Source organism: Salvelinus fontinalis, chromosome 35, assembly GCF_029448725.1.
Source record: "Salvelinus fontinalis isolate EN_2023a chromosome 35, ASM2944872v1, whole genome shotgun sequence".
NCBI lineage: Eukaryota > Metazoa > Chordata > Actinopteri > Salmoniformes > Salmonidae > Salvelinus > Salvelinus fontinalis.
In genome coordinates, this window is record NC_074699.1 from 7,646,778 (window position 1) to 7,668,196 (window position 21,419).

Consider the following 21,419-nt stretch of genomic DNA (forward strand, 5'->3'; position numbering starts at 1 on the left):
TCTCATAGCAAAGGGTCTGAATACTTATGTAAATAAGCTATTTCTGTTTTTTTTATTATACATTTGCTAAATTGTCTAAAAACCTGTTTCCGCTTTGTCAAAATGGGGTCTTGTGTGTAGATTGATGAGAAAATAAATACTATAATACATTTGAGAATAAGTTTGTAACGTAACATAATGTGAAGAAGGGGTCTGAATACTTTCCGAAAGCACTGTATGGTGTCATTTCATGGAGCTCTTAATAATACGGAGGGTTGCTGGCCTTTTACTCCACTCATTACATTGGGGACTGAATCACATCACATGTTTGTTTACTGCACTACAGAAAACCCGCTAACCAAACAGTGTAGGGCATTCTCTCTGAATAAAAGGACAACTACACAAAAAAATCGTACGTTTCTTAAATTTTTCCCAGATCTCAAGTCAACCTCAGATGTGGTTTAAGCATAGTTGTGAACACAGAAAATCCAATTTTCTTGTTTTTCTATGAAAAAACTGTGGTAAGCCAGAAACAAAAATGGAGAAATTCAAAACCTGGAAAAACAAAACCAAGAAAACAGAATTTGGGGGGAAAAACAGACGTTTTTTTAAAGCTAATTTTAAAAAGGCCCTACCAATGTTTTTTTGGGGGGGAAGTTGAGGTCAGGTCCAATATTGACTATGCATCCAAGAGAGAAAGAGGTTGGGCCATCCTAGAAATGTTTTAGTGAAATGTAATATAATATCAAATTTAGCAGACACTTTTATGCAAAGTTACTTAGTCATGCGTGAATACATTTTTACATATGGGTGGTCCGGGGAATCGAATCCAATATCCTGGTGTTGCAATGATGCATGCCAGGGTTATAAATACTTTATGAAGCCTCAATAGAATGATTTATAAGGCCATTATTAAGCGGTGCTTAAGCCACCCTTTATAAAGCACAGGTTTCTGTCATATTTGACATAGTGGGTTGTCAAATTAGTCATTGGTGGTTATGTCACACAGTTATGACACTTATGAACACTTTATAAAGCATGATATGATTTGTAACATATTTACATAGTATTTATAAAGGCATTATGAAGGCTTCATGAAGCCTTTATATGCGGGGCCTAAAGGTTCATTCAAAAAGAACGAATCGTTGACAAACTACACATCACTACTGCACATAATACAGCTGCTCATTTGCACTCTATGTGTCAAACTTATGAACATACCCTCAAGGCATTGTCAATTCAACCCAGGGTTTCTTTACAGCTCACACACACACACACACACACAGAGTTCAGATTTACCTTGCAACTCCTTGGTTTTCCTGAACTCGCCTAGGCATGCCCGGCTCCCGGCATTCTCAAGCGATAGCTTGTTGTTGAGGTATAAGAACAAGATGATCATCAGAATGAGGAAGAGTCCGATGGCCGTCAGGAACCCCAGCGTCTCTGGAGAGACTGCAGGGAGAAGAGAAGTAGAGCAAAATGGAGATTGTATGAATGGACGGGGCCTCTCAAAACGTCTATCTCTCAACTCATTTACGAAGCATAAAGTGTGTACAATGATTATTGCTGCTGCAAAAATATCCAGGTTTGTTTCATTAGCTAGGTTTCCATCAATTCAAGCTAATATTCTAATATCTGAACAAAAAAAATATACACATACACCGGCAATGGTGTGCTTGCGTCAAACTTGCTTCTTGAGAATAAAAAGCTGTGCATAATGATGTATAGCACATAAAAAGCACTTTTGTCATATAACTACCCATTTTCTACTCTGCTGATGGTTTTGCAAAAAAAAGTCTGCAATAAACGGCTAATGTTCCCAGTCTGGTCTTGGCATGTGCTCTAGCCAACCACTTGCAGATTCAGTGCAGAGGGTAAATAATGAGATTATGGATAAGAGCAAGGTCCTTTTTATTTGTCAATTGACAGCCAAGCACCGATCATCATGTCACCAGCATACAGTACCAGTCAAAAAAACTGGACACACCTACTCATTCAAGGGTTTTTCTTCTTTATTTGATATGTCACATTTGGTATGTTACGTATTAATTTGTGGCTGTCCATCATCCATTGTGTACAATATGTTACGAATTCCAATTTGTTGTGGCTAACGCTAACGTTAGCAAGGGGGCTAACGTTAGCTAGGCTATGGGTTAGAGCAGGGGTCAGGAACCTATGGCTCCCGAGCCAGGTGTGGCTCTTTTGATGATTGCATCTGTCTCGCAGATTAAAAAAAAAAAAAAAAATTTTTTTTTTTTATCCCCTTTTCTCACCAATTTTCGTGGTATCCAATCGCTAGTAATTACTATCTTGTGTCATCGCTACAACTCCCGTACGGGCTCGGGAGAGACGAAGGTCGAAAGCCATGCGTCCTCCGAAGCACAACCCAACCAAGCCGCACTGCTTCTTAACACAGCGCGCCTCCAACCCGGAAGCTAGCCGCACCAATGTGTCGGAGGAAACACCGTGCACCCGCCCCCCTCGGTTATAGCGCGCACTGCGCCCGGCCCGCCACAGGAGTCGCTGGAGCGCGATGAGACATGGATATCCCTACCGGCCAAACCCTCCCTAACCCGGACGACGCTAAGCCAATTGTGCATCGCCCCACGAATCTCCCGGTCGCGGCCGGCTGTGACAGAGCCTGGGCGCGAACCCAGAGTGGCGCAGTGGTCTAGAGCAGGAGGCCTATTCTCACTTGTTTTAATCCATCCATCGATTTTTCACTGCTCATGTCCTGTTCAGGGCTGCAGGAGCAATTGTCCATTATTTTAATTAAATGATACTGGCCTACGTTGGCCGTTGCTAGGTAAAACAGGTAAACGCCTCCTTTTGAATCAGTCTGCTCGGTCATTAGCTCAAAGCTAACCCTTCGACGAAGAAGATGGCGAAAAGAAAAAAAGATGACGAGTATCGTACATTTCAGGACGAATGGACCGAAGAATTTGCCTGTGTGGAGAGAGCAGGTTCTGCGGTGTGTCTAATTTGCAATGACAAAATTACATCGATGAAACGGTCAAATGTAAATCGGCACTTCGACAAATTCAGAGGCTTATTATACTGACATTTAGTTGAATTCACTTTTAAAATATATTATATGGCTCTCACTGAAATACATTTCCAAATTATTTGCTTTCATGGCTCTCTTAGTCATAAAGGTTCCCGACCCCTGGGTTAGAGGTTGGGGTAGAAGTTGTTTAGCTAACATGCTAAGTAGCTGAAAAGTTACTAATGCACTAAAGTTGTCCGTGATGAGATTCGAACACACAACCTTTGGGTTGCTAGACGTTCGCTTTATATGACCACCCATTCTCCCTGACCAAGCCCCCATTCATTTCTTTAACCTTCCTCCTCCCCTTCATCCACACTAATTGAAGTGGATTTAACAAGTCACATCAACATGGGATCATAGCTTTCACCTGGTCATTCTCTTTCATGGAAATGTTGTAATATCCAGGAAACTAGATATAACACCATCGAGATCACACATTGAGTCCTGTCTGACAGAATTTTCAAACCTTTCAGTCAACCTTTGAACAAGAATATGATTGTCATTGGTATCAAAGGCGTTGGAATATTTTATAAGTAAGGCAGCACAAATATTTTTATTATCCAAGCAATTTAACACATCAACAAAAGCAAGTGGAGCAGCTGAAACTGTGCTATGTCCAGGTCTAAAACCGGATTGGTGCACATTAAGAATATAGTGAGAAGTTAAAAAAAGTTCTTAGCTGAAAGTTATTCAGGGTTTCTTAAACTTTGGAAATGCAAGAAAATGTGGAAATTTGGATAGTATTTATCTAAGTCAGACGAATCTCCTTTATGTAGGGGGAGGACATGTGCTGCTTTCCAGATCTTAGGGATAACACCAGAAACAATTGTCAAATAAAAACTATAGGTCAGTGGTGCTGCAATAAGAAGGGATGAAGTGAATCATAACTTAGTACATTATAGACAACAAAGGGTTGAAATTAAATAAAGCATGTGAGTCTGTTAGCCACTTCAGATTGTAGAGAATTATGCACTAATGCCCAATTTCCACTGGAAACAAATTCGAGCTGGCTCGAATGGAATTATCAAATTTGAGGTGGGTCGAGGGAAACCCAGGCCAGCTCAGCTCAGTTTCACAACTGGTGCCAGCTCAATTAGAATTTGTTCTGGTGACACTGTTACTATGCAACCACATCTGGGCTTGTTGCTGTTAGCTAGCACATGGACATCAATACTGCTGTAGTCAGACATGACAAAAATTACCACCATAGCTGGATCCGTCATTCAGCCCTCGAAATGCTAAGTAGTTACCTAAATGAGAGATGAAACAATCTAGCTAGCTAATGTGAGCTAGCAGGAATTTTAGTTGGCCAGGTCGTATCGAAAGCTAGCCAGCTACATCATATCAAACCTGGCGTTTGTTTTGCTGGGTTAGCTAGCTAGCTAATAGCCAATACCATGGCAAGCAAGGTAAGAATTAAGCTCTAGCTAGCCTGTTATTCTAGCGACAATGCTAACTGTTTAGTTAGCTAGCTAAAATTAGCAGGCTAAATACATGGCTCTGAGTCTTGCTGGCACTGGCATGAGTATGGGGTAACATTTGTTACAGCATGGGGAGGGTGAATTCAACAATATCTAGCTAGCAACATTAGCTAAGTCAGCTGCATATTCACATATTGGCTACCTAGCAACATTACATCTTTCCAATTTCTGAACTAGCCCACCAAAGCCAGCCCAACCTGGGTTGACTTCAAAGTGCCAATGGAAACGGGATTTAAAGAAATCCCGCTAGTGGGATGACATGCATTTTTATTATTATTTATTAACAGGTGAGCAGCTCAAGCAAAATGGTTATTAAAAGCGTCACAATTTCCCATTGTGTCTAGAATGGGAACAGAGGCTGTCAAAACATGCTGGGGCAATGAGGGGGTGGATTTTATTTTATTTTTAATTACCACTTTCCTGAAATTGGCTGAATTAACACGACTCTCTGATACACAATTTAAAAAATATGTTGATTTAGCTTTTCTAATCGGGGGTAGACATCTATTTCTCAAATGTCTGAAGGACTGCCAATCAGACATAGAATCAGTTAATCTAGCCCAAGCTAAATTACTTTCCTGTATTATCTCAGACAATTCAAGCATAAATCAAGTATTACATCAGTTTTTTACCCTTAGTTTTTTGTATGGCACATGTTTATCTGCAACAGAGTTAAAGAGGCAAATAAAACAATTAAGGGCATTATCCGAGGCAGCGATAGTTGACACAATCACTCAACACCAGCTCAGACAAAAATTGTTGCTCATTAAAATTCCAAAGAGTTCTCTTTGTAATAATGCGTGAGCGAGATTTAAGTAATTTAACATATTTTGTTCAGGCAACGGGACAATGGTCACTGAACTCATTGGCAAATATCCCATTGGCTGTAAACTTATGAGGGGCATTTGTTAAAATAATATCTGATAGAATAGATTTTTAAAGGGTGTTTATCAGTTGAGTTAGATATTTGTACTGAGCTAAATCTTTCAACCCATCAAATACTGGAATCAACCAATCTAGATTAAGATCAACCACTATCAGAAATTCAGATTGAGCATAGTTAGACAGCAGGTCAGACAATTTGCTAAGAGCACATATGGAGCACAGAAGAAAGCATAAATACATCTCATGTGATGCTAAATTTGTCCTCTGAACGGGGAAGCCTCCATGAGAAGAGACATAGCAACAGAATCCATGTCGCAGAGATAACGATTTACAGGCAGAGTAAAAAAAAAGAAGAGACAGTAACTGATGTATTTTTCAGACCAATACAGCCTGTCAGTAAATAAACTCTTTACTTTTTTTGTAACAAAACTGTCGTTAGTGTTGAAAATGTGATAACACATTGAACATTCAATTTTTATTTGGTACATGAAAACTTGTGTGAAAGTACATTTTGTGACCCGTTTCAGGGAACTAGGCGTATGTTGCGGGTCACTACTTCACAGGAAAGCAGTTTGAAAGTAAACTTTTTTTATTTTTATCAAAATGCTTTTTTGGGGCAGAAATCACTTCTTGAACATGTGACTTTTCATGTGCCTTAATAACAAACTTGTATGCCATCTGTAAATACGAATACATTTTTAAAATCACAAGCCTTGGTTTATCCACAGAAAAAGTCACCAACCTTCCCGCTAGCCATGATTGGCTGAGATAATGGATGGGCTGGACATGCTGAGAGATGAATTTGGATTGGTCTGTCATATAGCACGCTTCTGTCTATTTGAGCTGGTCAGTATGTCTAGGTATTCCTGTCTAACGCGGCTTTAATTTATTTTCTATTGTGTAGTAAAACTGCATAAGTTTTGCACTCCACATTCTGGAGGACCGAGCTTTGAAATCAGTGGAATTTGAGTATGATAGCTAAGGAGATGAAGAAAACACCTGTCTCCAGACTACATCTTCAAGGGAAACGTGTCCATCCATGAATTATGTACACGGGTAAGAAATCTAGCATTTGTGGTTTCATTTCAAGATAGTGTACTGTTAGCTAACTGTGTAACAGTTTAAGGGCTGGCTCTTTAGCTAGCGTTACGTGTATGATGTTATTATTTGTATCTCAGAACCATTTGCTTGGCTAGCTATAGCCTAATGTTTAGCTAGCTAGCATTGAACATGGTTGGTTAGCTACCTACAGATTCATGTGTAACGGATGTGAAATGGCTAGCTAGTTAGCGGTGGTGCGCGCTAATAGCCTTTCAATCGGTGACATCACTTGCTCTGAGACCTTGAAGTAGTGGTTCCCCTTGCTCTGCAAGGGCCACGGCTTTTGTGGAGCGATGGGTAACGATGCTTCGTGGGTGACTGTTGTTGATGTGTGCAGAGGGTCCCTGGTTCGCGCCCGGGTCGGTGCGAGGGAACGGACTAAAGTTAAACTGTTACACATGCAGGGCAGTAACATCATAAATTGGGATTATGGTTAATTGTTTACCTAGCTAGCTAATGTTAGCTGGCTGGATCGCTAGCTAACATTGCATGTATGATATTGTTATTCGCATCTCAGAGCCATTTGCATGGCTAGCTATAGCCTAATGTTAGCTAGCCTTTTCTCAATAGGGGGTGCTGTTTTCACTTTGTAAAAATTTTGTTCCCAAATTAAACTGCCTCGTACTCAATTCTTGCTCGTACAATATGCATATTATTATTACTATTGGATAGAAAACACTCTCTAGTTTCTAAAACCGTTTGAATTATATCTGTGAGTAAAACAGAACTCAAGTTGGAGCAATTTTCCTATGAGGAAGTGAGAAATCTGAAATCAGCCAGGCTGTTCTGAGGTCAGTTTATTAATTTGCAAGTCGTCTATTGGTCGAGATGCACTGCATACGCCTTCCCCTGGATGTCAGCAAATAGTGAGAATTGGAATGGTGTTGCTAGGCAGATCTGAGGCCATATAAATGGACTGGGAATGTGGGTCCAGTCTTTCCTTCGTTCGCCATGGCGCAAGACAGACCTCAGGATGGCGTTCTAGAAAGCTCCCGTTATAGCCCTTAGATATATCCGGCTCTGATTTTATTCGATATAGGTGTTAAAGACATCACAATGTTGTTTCTTTAAACCGAGTTATATCAGTTTATATCAGTATATTGCGATTTTCGGATATTTCTTTGTGCTGCGTTCTAGTGAGTTGGGCACGTCTGGGCCACATGGCTAATGTTTACTGCTAAATCCAAAGTTGAAGGCGACAATCTACAACCGAGCAACGATTCTTTTGGACAAAGGACAACTTGCCCAAGATTCTGATGGGAGCTCATTAAAAAGTAAGAACTATTTATGATGTTAATTCGTTGTTCTGTTGAAAAATGTAAAACTCATATTCCGCCATTAATTTCGGTGCGGTCTCGCTTTAACGCACGCTGTATGTCGTAGTAACGTTAATTTTAAAAATCTAACACAGCGGTTGCATTGAGAACTAATGTATCTTTCATTTGCTGTCCAACCTGTATTTTTTAGTCAAGTTTATGATTATGATAATGATTTAGATTATGTGCCTCTCCCAAGATTTCTCCCAACATTTTGTTGGCAGCTTGGCTACTATTCTCATTGTATAACCACGATTTGTGCCGCTAAATATGCACATTTTCGAACAAACTCTATATGTATTGTGTAATATGATGTTATATGACTGTCATCTGAAGAAGTTTGAGAAGGTTAGTGAAAAGATTAATATCTTTTGCTGGTTTATTCGTTATCGCAATTGTTGGCTTGAATCAATGCTGTTGTGTGGTTGGCTATTGTAGTAAGCTAATATAATGGTATATTGTGTTTTCGCTGTAAAACACTTAAAAAATCTGAAATATTGGATGGATTCACAAGATCTTTGTCTTTCATTTGCTGTATGCTGTGTATTTTTCAGAAATGTTTTATGATGAGTATTTAGGTAATTCACGTTGGTCTCTGTAGTTATTCTAGTTGCTTTGGTGAGAGTTGTGATGGTGGCTGCAATGTAAAACTATGATTTATACCTGAAATATGCACATTTTTCTAACAAAACATATGCTATACAATAAATATGTTATCAGACTGTCATCTGATGAAGTTGTTTCTTGGTTAGTGACTATATCTTTATTTGGTCGAAATTGTGATAGCTACCTATGCAGGAAAACAATTGTAAATTTGCTATCATGGTTAGCTAATAGAAATACATATTGTGTTATCCCTTTAAAACATTTTAAAAATCAGAAATGATGGCTGGATTCACAAGATGTGTATCTTTCATCTGGTGTCTTGGACTTGTGATTGGACTCATGATATTTAGATGCTAGTATTTACTTGTGACGCTATGCTAGGCTATGCTAGTCAGCTTTTTTACTGATGGGGGTGCTCCCGGATCCGGGATTGTATGCAAGTAGAAGCTAGCTAACAATGAACCTGCTTGGTTAGCTACAAGCAGATTCATGCAGGGCAGCAATGTCATGAGTTGGGATTAGGGTTAATTGTTTACATAGCTAGCTAACATTAGCTGGCTGGCTCGCTATTTGGCCTAGTTGTTTGGTTTGCTCCTCAAGATATTCTGGTGACCATGACAGAAGAACAACGTGAGTTGGCTTGGGGGAGTGGTTTGTGGTGGGTGTTACTTGGGTGTCCTTGCCACCACCAAGATACAGCCATTTGTCAGAACTTTGCCCACAGCTGTTTCCCCCCCACTCAGTCACATCACAACAAACAAGCTTCCTGTAGGTTGAGTTCAACAACTAGAGGCGTATGTATGATGAGATGCCAGAGGATGCTTTGAATAGGTTAGTAGCCTTCAGAGTAATATGAGAATAATGCAATTGATGCAGACATTCTAAACTAAGTGTTTTGATAAGTTTGAAATGTAGTATGAGGTCCATGTAGAATAAACAAACCTTTACATAATACCGTAGAAACAGTGTTCTTCACCTTTCAGCTTTCCTTGTCATTCCTAGCCAATAGAGATACTGTGCCTATCAGAATTTCGTCTGGTGATAATGGGGCTACCTTGGCAAAGATGTAGGAGTGGTCATTACCTTCCTGTGTGGTGTCCCGTATACAACAGGAGTTCCCTGATCCTGGTGCAGAATACACAGGGTTTCTCCCTCCCCATATTGACTGATATCATTCAATTCAATAATATAAAAAAGACAATGCAAGTAAAAGTTGTGTTTAGTAAAATGTTTATGCTGAGTGCCAGGTCTCTCTCCATTTAGAGACATCAGTATCAAGCCCGTCTGAACTTCATCGCACCATTTCGTAAGTCTCCGTGTGCTGGCTCCATACATGTTTCTGTGAACACATACACATATAATCACTGTTCTCTTACCGATGGCAGTTAGGATAGGTAATATCTGGCACACAAACATGTACTATGCTGAAGTTTGAACAGGTCAGATAAAACCTAACCAATTATGGTCTCCCCATCAAACGGCCGAGGCTGGCATCTGGCAAAAGCATCCACAGTCCTATCCATCTGTAGAAATAGGCTGAGGCAGAGTTCATCAATGATGCAAGGAATGAAAAGGGTGTTGCAAATACTGGACATTCCTGCTGTGCTGATTTATTAGTAATTACTTTTAGTCCCACATTGTGAATGTGTTGAGTCCTCTCCATTCAGAGAAGATAGTAGCAAGCCTGTCTTATCGGCTCTTAACCAACCAATGGAATTTTGTTTGTTTTTCCGCGTTGTTCGTAACGTGTTGTGTACATAATATTGCTGCTACTGTCTCTTATGACTGAAAAGAGCTTCTGGACATCAGAACTGGGATTACTCATATTGGACGAGGAGTTCTTCAATGAGTCGGACGTGAGGGATATACTACGGACACCCGATCATCCCCAGATCCCCGTGATTCGCTGGAAAAGGAAACGTAGGTTTCGCGGAAAGAGATCAGGATGCCATGTGAGGATCAGGCGACGAGCTGCTAATCTGCCCATGTCTAAAATACGTGGCGGGGCCTATGCATATTTGTAAAAAATAGCTTGTGCATGATTTCTAAGGAAGTATCAAGGTTTTGCTTGCCTGAGTATCTCATGATAAGCTGTAGACTACACTATCTACCAAGAGAGTTTTCATCTGTATTTTTCGTAGCTGTCTACATACCACCACAGACCGAGGCTGGCACTAAAACTGCACTCAATGAGCTGTATTCCGCCATAAGCAAACAGGAAAACGCTCATCCAGAGGCGGCGCTCCTCGTGGCCGGGGTCTTTAATGCAGGGAAACGTATAACAGTTTTACCGAATTTCTATCAGCATGTTAAAATGTGCAACTAGAGACACAGAGACGCATACAAAGCTCTACCCTTGCACACCATTTGGCAGATCTGACCATAACTCTATCCTCCTGATTCCTGCTTACAAGCAAAAATTAAAGCAGGAAGCACCAGTGACTCGGTCTATAAAAAAAAATGGTCAGATGAAGCAGATGCTAAACTACAGGACGGTTTTGCTGGCACAGACTGGAATATGTTCCGGGATTCTTCCGATGGCATTGAGGAGCACACCACATCAATCACTGGCTTCATCAATAAGTGCATCAAGGACTTCGTCCCCACAGTGAATGTACGTACATACCCCAACCAGAAGCCATGGATTACAGGTAACATTTGCACTGAGCTAAAGGGTAGAGCTGTCGCTTTCAAAGACCTGGAAGCTAATAAGAAATCCCACTATGCCCTCCGACGAACCATCAAACAGCCAAAGCGTAAATACAGAACTAAGATCGAATCGTACAACAACGGCTCCGACGCTCATCGGATGTGGCAGGGCTTGCAAACTATTACAGACTACAAAAGGTAAGCACAGCCGAGAGCTGCCCAGTGACATGAGCCTACCAGACAAGCATGAGAGCATCAGCTGTTCTGGATGACTGTGTGATGTCGCTCTCTGCAGCCGATGTGAGTAAGACCTTTAAACAGGTCAACATGCACAAGGCCGCTGGGCCAGACTACCAGGATTACCAGGACGTGCACTCCGAGCATGCGCGGACCAAGTGGCATGTGTCCTTTCTGAAAGGTTCAACCTCTCCCTGTCTGAGTCTATAATACCAACATGTTTCAAGCAGACCACCATAGTCCCTTGTGCCCAAGAACATTTAGGCAGGTTAAGATAACCTTCCTAAATGACTACCAACCCGTAGCACTCACATCTGTAACAATTAAGTGGCTGGTCATGGCTCAAATCAACACCATTGTCCCAGAAACCCTAGACCTACTCCGATTAGCATACCGCACCAAAAAGATCCACAAATGATGCAACATCTATTGCACTCCACATTTCCCTTTCCCACTTGGACAAAAGGAACACCTATGTGAGAATGCTATTCATTGACTACAGCTCAGCGTTTAACACCATAGTACCCTCAAAGCTCATCACTAAGCAAAGGACCATGTAACTAAACACCTCCCTCTGCAACTGGATCCTAGAATTCCTGACGGGCTGCCCCCAGGTGGTAAGGGTAGGCAACAAAACGTCTGCCACTCTTATCCTTATCAGTGGTTCCCCACAGGGGTGTGTACTTAGTCCCCTCCTGTATTCCCTGTTCACCCACGACTGCGTGGCCAAACACGACTCCAACGCCATCGTTAAGTTTGCTGACGACACAACAGTGGTAGGCCTGATCACCAACAACGATGAGACAGCCTATAGGGAGGAGGTCAGAGAACTCCTCCCAGCACAACAACCTCAATGTGAGCAAGACAACGGAGCTAATCGTGGTCTACAGGAAAAGGCAGGCCAAACAGACCCCATTAACATCGACAGGGCTGTAGTGGAGCAGGTCGAGAGTTTCAAGTTCCTTGGTGTCCACATCACCAACGAACTATCCAAACATACCAAGACAGTTGTGAAGAGGGCACGACAAAACCTTTCCCCCTCAGCAGGAACTTATAATATCTGAAACTGTAGCTAGACTCTTACCTGTATACATGGATGACCGCTTCACGGCAGACTGCAACCCCTTTCATTAAATAAGATGTCCTGTTTCGTTTCTGTTTTGTATGTACAGCTTTCTTGGCATGTTGTGTCACGTCACTCTGGTTCACACTGACCATGTGCAATGCCATAAGAATCATCAGATCTTTCTCCCTCTCTGTCACGGATGCCATGGCTGCCAGTAGTTTGAAGATGTAATCCGGAGATAGGTATTTTATACAACAGCATTCTCTGATCTCTTTTCGATTCCCTCTCCATTTGCAATCAAACGCCAGAATTATATTCATCTCCGTATCATACTCTGTTTCTACCAGACATTCAACTGATTTCAAAACTCGTCAAAATACAAAAAAATGCAACATACGCCTAGTTTCCTGAAACGCGTCACATATATCTTCACACCCCAGAGGTAATATCTGGTGAAAGCACCTTTGGCAGCCATTAAAGCTGTGAATAATTTTGAATAAGATTCTACCAACTTTGCACAACTCTTACGCCAACATACACTGAGTGTACAAAACATTGTGCTCTTTCCATGACACTTTATTGAGGTCACTTGTTAAATCCACTTAAATGAATATAGATTGGGGGGGATTTTAAGCTTAGAGACATGTGAGAAATGGATTGTGTATCTGTGCCATTCAGAGGTTGAATGGGAAAGACAACAGATTTAAGTGCCTTTGAACGGGGTAGGTAGTGAATACCAAGCGAATCGGTTTGTGTCAAGAACTGCAACGCTGCTGGGTTTTTCATGCTCAACAGTTTCCCATCTGTATCAAGAATGGTCCACCACCCAAAGGACATCCAGCTAACTTGAAACACCTTTGTGAAGCATTGGAGTCAACATGGGCAAGCACTGTTGACTCCAATGGAACACTTTTGGGGTGGGGGGGGGTACATTTAGGCCAATAAGTTAATTTATTTGCTGTGTTGTCTTGCAGTATTTCTCAAGAACCTGCAAACAGAATGGATGATTTGTATCACATGCCAGCATTGTGGGGTGAATGCAATGTTTTGTAATTGTATTGTGGTGGCAGAATCCTGAAATATAAGAGGAACAAAGCCCAGGTAAAAAGTTAGGGTTTCCTCTGCCTCAGTGTTCTGAAAACCTAACCCTTGGACAGAGTTTTATTTTCAAGCGAGACATTTACACAAATGTTTATGCCAAAGACACCAGAATGGCTTTCCAAGAGGTGTTGAGTGTTCCTGAACGGTCCAGTCTCATACCCCCAAAACATGCTAACCTCCCCTGTTATTGGTAATAGTGAGAGGTTAGCATGTCTTGGGGGTATGATCTTTGACCACTCCGTAACTTTCTCACTCATCATAATTCACGATTCATAGAGGATGTATCTGTAATTATGGTAGCATCCACATTAGTGTAGAAGTGTTAAGAAACATTCTATTCGTATTTATAATAAAATGACAACACAGTATTTAGCATTAATTTCTATTGGGAACAAAATAATTTGAAACACAACCAAAAACGAACTGCAAAGGCATCCAACAAGTTAGTAGAGTCACAAGCTTGATGTAGTCATATTGTACGTTTTGCAAATTAGTAACATATCATACAAAAATGGATGATGGACATTCTCAAATGAATACATACCATACGAAACGCAATATATCATACTAAATGGAATGTCTCGGATTTACGTACAGAATAATACGAAAAGCTATGAGACCAGGTTTCAGAGGTGTGCTATGGAAAGCCACTGGGTGGTTAGGTATGACTCTTTTGGGTTTCCATATAAGCGGGAAAAAGGCTTCTCAACTCTGTGGTAAGCTAAGTAAATAACGTGATATGCCTCCGCCTGTAATATTCGATTTTGATTTACAAGGGCGGGGTCAAGTTAACCGTTGAAGCTGCTTCACTCTTAGCTATAGCTGTAAAAAGCGTTAGGGTTATTAGCCTTAGCCTATTTAGCTCGCTCGAACCAGCTAATCTGCCACAATGGATATCAGAAATTGGCTTCAACAAAGTACCCAAACAAAGAAGTGGAGCGCAGCATCAAACCACTGATGCTGCCGCCAAGCTCAGTTAGCTCCATGTGCAAAACCTACCCGCCCTTCCACAAGCGCCGCCATAATGGCTCCACAGCCGCCTCCACCTCTGACAGTTCCTGATGATCTTTGAACAAAGGAGCCAGCCCAAGTTAGCCTAGAATCATACCTTAAACGCAGGTTTTCTATCCAAAAACGTAAATTTAACAGCAACTAGTTCATAGGAAGAGAGTAGCTGGAATACTCTGTTACTGCAGATGCTCCATTTTGTTTCCCATGTCGAAAGATCTGTGTTGGGTCCAATGCTAACACAGACAATGCCTTCACCCAAGTTGGGTATTCTAACTGGAAGAATGCTATTGATAGTACCAAAGGTTTTGCTAGGCACACAACAAGCAAAGAGCATTTGCGACCTGATTCAGGAAACTAGGCGTATGTCGCAAGTCACGACTTCACAGGAGAGGCATTTGAAAGTAAGAAAAGGTTGCCAGTTGAGGACTTGTGAGGCGTCTGTTTCTCAAACTAGACAAAATGTACATGTCCTCTTGCTCAGTTGTGCACAGGGGCCTCCTACTCCTCTTTCTATTCTGGTTAGAGCCAGTTTGCGCTTTTCTGTGAAAGGAGTAGTACAAAGTGCTGTACGAGATCCTCAGTTTCTTGGCAATTTCTCGCATGGAATAGCCTTCATTTATCAGAACAAGAATAGACGGTCGAGTTTCAGAAGAAAGTTATTTGTTTCTGGCCATTTTGAGCCTGTAATCGAACGCACAAATGGTGATGCTCCAGATACTCAACTAGTCTAAAGAAGGCTGGTTTTTATTGCTTCTTTAAATCAGAACAACAGTTTTCAGCTGTGCTAACATAATTGCAAAAGGGTTGATAATGATCAATTAGCCTTTTACAATTATAAACTTGGATTAGCTAACACAACGTGCCATTGGAACACAGGAGTGAAGGTTGCTGATATTGGGCCTCTGTACGACTATGTAGATATTCCATAAAAAATCTGCCGTTTCCAGCTACAATAGTCATTTACAACATTATTAACAATGTCTACACTGTATTCCTGATCAATTTGATGTTATTTTAATGGCCTTTTTTTGTTGTTGATTTTCTTAAAAACGAGGACATTTCTATGTGACCCCAAACTTTTGAATGGTAGTGTATACATTTGCTGCAAGAGAGACTGGTTCACTTCACAAAATAGATGGCATCATGAGGGAGGAAAATTATTTGGATATATTGATGCAACATCTCAAGACATCAGTCAGGAAGTTAAAGCTTGGTCGCAAATGGGTCTTCCAAATGGACAATGACCCCAAGCATACTTCCAAAGTTGTGGCAAAATGGCTTAAGGACAACAAAGTCAAGGTATTGGTGTGGCCATCACAAAGCCCTGACCTCAATCCTTTAAAAGATTTGTGGGCAGAACTGATAAAGTGTGTGCGAGCAAGGAGGCCTACAAACCTAACTCAGTTACACCAGCTCTGTCAGGAGGAATGGGCCAAAATTCACCCAACTTATTGTGGGAAGCTTGTGGAAGGCTACCTGAAATGTTTGACCGAAGTACAACAATTTAAAGGCAATGCTACCAAACACGAATTGAGTGTATGTAAACTTCTGACGCACTGGGACTGTGATGAAAGAAATAAAAGCTGAAATAAATCATTCTCTCTATTATTATTCTGATATTTCACATTCTTAAAATATAGTGGTGATCCTAACTGACCTAAGACAAGGAATTCTTACTAGGATTAAATGTCAGGAATTGTGAAAAACTGAGTTAAAATGTAGTTGGCTAAGGTGTATGTAAACTTCCGTCTTCAACTGTATTTAGATGTCTGTGAGACTCGGAAATTCAAAGACTTGTTCAATTTTAATTTCAAGCCAGCCTTGGAGAACACTAAGACCTCAATCGCTGCTTGCTACTCACCAGAACACTCACTGGCAGTCAACTCGGTCAAGACGGTCATCATGCCAAGATTCCGGTCTCTGTTTCAGACTATTCCCCATCTTTATAGCGAAATCATTTCTGAAAGACCTGGATAGACATATATCTACTTTCATTTGGAATAAAAGGATCTCACGGTTGCGTATAGTGTTTTTGGAGAGACAGAAAGGAGAGGGGGGGGGGTCTTGCCCTAACCAATTTCCTCCATTACTTTTGGGCTGCTAATATTCACAAGATAACCTTTTGGTTCTCTACATTTTTAGAGGGGGAAGGACCGGTGTGGAAAATCACTCATGTCAAACATCATCCCCAGTCTCCTTAGTCTGTGTCCCCCTACCATTGAGTAAACAATAGCACTCAAACAACCCAATTGTGAAAGGTTCACTCAGGATATGGTCTCAGTTTAGGATCCACTTTGGAGACAGACAAGTTCTCATCCATGCATTTCATTTCCAACCCACTCTTCACACCCTCCCTCACAAACACAGCCTTCCAGCTATTGTTTCAGAAAGGATTGAAGAGTGTAAAATACCTTTTCCATGACCGTGCATTTACCTCCTTTGAACATCTAGTTAGAGACCACAGTATACCCCAGACACACTTTTTTTCGGGTATCTGCAGATTCGTTAACTTTACAACAAAGATTTTCCTCTCTTTCCCATTTATCCCACCCACCCACCAGCTGGCTTGATGAATGTCTGAACCTGGATCCCTATGTAAAGGGACACATTTCTATGTAAAGTGTTCATGGGAGGGAGAGTTTGGAAGTGAGATTTCTGATATCACCTGGGATTCTGCAATTGACAGGATATACTCATCCGCTATCTGTATTAGACATGGGTTACTACAGTTTAAAATATTGAATTGCCTACACTTTTGCAGGATGAGACTTGCCAGATTGTATCCAGATATACTTTTGCTTCCCACTGTATGTGAACCCTTTAGAATGACCTGGATTTGTGCACAAGTTGGTCATAAACGTCATCTGATCTTCATCTAAGTCACAACAATAGACAAACACAGTCTGCTTAAACTAATAACAAACAATTATACTTTTTCATGTCTTTATTGAAAACACCGTGTAAACATTCACAGTGCAGTTTGGAAAAAGTGTGTTGACCCTCCTTTGGCAGCAATAACCTCAACCAAATGTTTTCTGTAGTTGCGTATCAGACCTCCATAACGGTCAGGAGGAATTTTTGAACATTCCTCTTTACAAAACATTTTCAGTTCCACAATATTCTTGGGATATCTGGTGTGAACTACTCTCGAGGTCATGCCACAGCATCTCAATCGGGTTGAGGTCAGGACTGACTGGGCCACTCCAGAAGGCATATTTTCTTCTGTTCAAGCCATTCTGTTGTTGATTTACTTCTGGGTTTTGGGTCATTTTCCTGTTGCATCATCCAACTTCTGTTGAGATTCAATTGGTGGACAGATATGAAGACATTTTGTAGGAGAATGTAAGGCTAACTTGGGAATTCATTTTTCTGTCGATGACAGCAAGCAGCCCCAAACCATGAAGCTCCCTCCACCATAGTTTACAGCTGGGGTGAAGATTTGATGTTGGTGTGCTGTGCCTTTTTTTCTCCACTCATAGTGTTGTGTGTTCCTTCCAAACAACACAACTTTAGTTTAATCTTTCCACAGAATCTTTTGCCAGTAGCGCTGTGGAACATTCAGATGCTCTTTTGCAAACTTCAGATGTGCAGCAATGTTTTTTTGGACAGCAGTGGCTTCTTCCATGGTGTCCTCCCATGAACACTATCCTTTATTAGTGTTTTACGTATTTTAGACTCGTCAACAGAGATGTTAGCATCTTCCAGAGATTTCTGTAAGTCTTTAGCTGACACTCTAGGATTCTTCTTAACCTCATTGAGCAGTCTGCGCTGTGCTCTTGCAGTCATCTTTGCAGGACGGCCAGTAGTAGGGAGAGTAACAACAGTGCTGAAATTTCTCCATTTATAGACAATTTGTCTTACCGTGGACTGACATTTAGAGATACTTTTGTAACCCTTTCCAGCTTTATGCAAGGCAACAATTCATAATCTTAGATCTTCTGACATCTCTTTTGTTTGAGGCACAGTTCACATCAGGCAATGCTTCTTGTGAATAGCAAACTCACATTTTGTGAGCGTTTTTTTTTATGGGGCAACGCAGCTTTAACCAACATCTCCAATCTTGTCTCATTGATTCGACTACAGGTTAGTTGACTCCTGACTCCAATTAGCTTTTGGAGAAGTCCTAGGGGTTCACATACTTTTTCCAACCTACACTGAATGTTTAAATTATGTATTCAATATAGACAAGAAAAATTAAATCATGTGTGTGTTATTAGTTTAAATAAACTGTGTTTGTCTAGATTAAGATCAGATCAAATTATATGTACAATTTATACAGAAATCCAGGTAATTCCAAAGGGTTCACATACATTTTCTTGACACTGTAGACCCAACGTGCTCTAAATGCCATTAGGCACCCGCCACTCTGTATCACATGTAATGGTCATGCCCAACACTAGGTCCATTCTGATCCTCCATCTTTGAGACTATCTCATATATATGCAAAAAGGAAATTGCCCCAGATCCCTCTGTCACTATCTTCAGGGTAGCCCCTGAAGGGCTTACTCTCTGTAATAGCCTTCTTGTCCCTTCTGGCCTGCCGACTTACCCTTTTTAAGTGGAAGTCAGGTACCCCGCCATCGCAAGCTCACTGGGTTAGGGATGTTATGGCCCATCTTAAACTTGAGAAGCAAAAATATTCCACCTGTGGCTCCTCTCAAAAATGTCTCAACTACTTTGAGAGTAACCTCTGCGCTGAGAACTTAATGACCTTTTTGCCCTTTGTACAGATTACAACTTCTCATTTCTGACTACTAGATAGTTAGATCAAATATTACAACAAATATTATGGTTAAACTCAAATATACTGATTACTAAACAACCATTCTCTATGGAAAACATGTTATGATTTTTATTAATGATATTATGAATAGAAACAATGGAGTAATGTCACAAATGCAGCTGTAGCAAAAAGGCAAGTGGACGAGGGAGAAGGTAGGGAACTTGTTTGTCTGCCATATGATAAAGATACAAATTGCCTGAAAAGGATTGGCATAAATAGAAAAATATACCAGTTTAATTTGAGGACAAAAATGTTTATTTTTTTATATATCGATTCCACGGCACATGGTATATTAAAAGATACAAAAACAACACTTGAGTCAACACTTTTATTTCAATGTAAATTATTACACAAGATTCTTGCCACCAACAGAATGCTTTATCTGGGGCATACAACAATCTCAGCTCTGTAGATTTTGCTGCACAGAGACAAAATCACTAGTTCACTTATTATGGTATTGCCCCTGTGTAGCTTGTTTCTGGTCACAGCTTCAGGAATATATATATATTTTTTTAAATCACAACATTTACTTAAAATTAACCAGTGTTGGGCAATTTGGAAAGCCATAGTCAATCAATCAATAATAAAATAATACTTGTAGGAAAATTTTACCTTTAGCTCACAATCTATGGAAACTATGCAATTAAAAAGATTGAAAATGCATGTAAAACATCACAGCACAATTAAAAAATATATGGAACATGGAAACAAATGAGGGTATTCTATGGTGATAGGTGGGATGGGGATGAGAGTGGCTAAGAGGTGGGATTAAAGAGCTCAGGTTAGGTAATGTATTATTGTTGTGATTGCTGTATATAAAAGTATCAAAAAAAAGTAAGTAAAACATTTTTCACAATTTCTGACATTTAATCCAAGTAAAAATTCCCTGTTTTAGGTCAATTAGGATCACCACTTTATTTTAAGAATGTGAAATGTCATAATAATAGTAGAGAGAAGTATTTATTTCAGCTTTCTTTCATCACATTCCCAGTGGGTCAGAAGTTTACATAAACTTAATTAGTATTCCGGCCTTTAAATTGTTTAACTTGGGTCAAACGTTTCAGGTAGCCTTTCACAAGCTTCCCACAATAAGTTGGGTGAATTTTGGCCCATTCCTCCTGACAGAGCTGGTGTAACTGAGTCAGGTTTGTAGGCCTCCTCGCTCACAGACGCTTTTTCAGTTCTGCAAAATTGAGGTCATGGCTTTGTGATGGCTACTCCAATACCTTGACTTTGTTGTCCTTAAGCCATTTTGCCACAACTTTGGAAGTGAACTTGGGGTCATTGTCCATTTGGAAGACCCATTTGCAACCAAGCTTTAACTTCCTGACTGATGTCTTGAGATATTGCTTCAATATATCCACATAATTTTCCTCCTCATGATGCCATCTATTTTGTGAAGTGCACCAGTTCCTTCTGCAGCAAAGCACCCCCACAATATGATGCTGCCACCCCCGTGCTTCACAGTTGGGATGGTGTTCTTCAGCTTGCAAGCATCCCCCTTTTTCCTCTAAACATAACGATGGTCATTATGGCCAAACAGTTCTATTTCTGTTTCATCAGACCAGAGGACATTTCTCCAAAAGGTACGATATTTATCTCCATTTGCAGTTGCAAACAGTGGTCTGGCTTTTTTTATGGCGGTTATGGAGCAGTGGATTCTTCCTTGCTGAGCAGACTTTCAGGTTATGTCGATATAGGACTAATTTTACTGTGGATATAGATACTTTTGTACCTGTTTCCTCCAGCATCTTCACAAGGTCCTTTGCTGTTGTTCTGGGATTGATTTGCACTTTTCGCACCAAAGTACGTTCATCTCTAGGAGACAGAACGCGTCTCCTTCCTGAGCGTTATGACGGCTGCGTGGTCCCATGGTGTTTATACTTGCGTACTATTGTTTGTACAGATGAATGTGGTACCTTCAGGTGTTAAGAAATTGCTCCCAAGGATGAACCAGACTTGTGGTGGTCTACAATTATTTTTATAAGGTCTTGGCTGATTTCTTTTGATTTTCCCATTATGTCAAGCAAAGTTTGAAGGTAGGCCTTGAACTACATCCACATGTACACCACCAATTGACTAATATTATGTAAATTAGCCTATCAGAAGCTTCTAAAGCCATGACATCATTTTTTTGAATTTTCCAAGCTCTTTA

The 21,419-nt window shown here is 40.6% G+C and overlaps 1 protein-coding gene across 5 annotated transcripts in view; it reads right to left on the reverse strand.

The window, feature by feature from the left end:
* syt14a (synaptotagmin XIVa) overlaps nt 1–21,419 on the reverse strand; it is a 157,287-nt gene that overhangs the window by 78,404 nt on the left and 57,464 nt on the right. For all 5 annotated transcript variants that reach the window (XM_055899162.1, XM_055899165.1, XM_055899161.1 and 2 more), the window contains exon 3: nt 1,279–1,431. In XM_055899162.1, the coding sequence (XP_055755137.1) occupies nt 1,279–1,431 (153 nt within the window). The remainder of the gene's footprint in view (nt 1–1,278; nt 1,432–21,419) is intronic.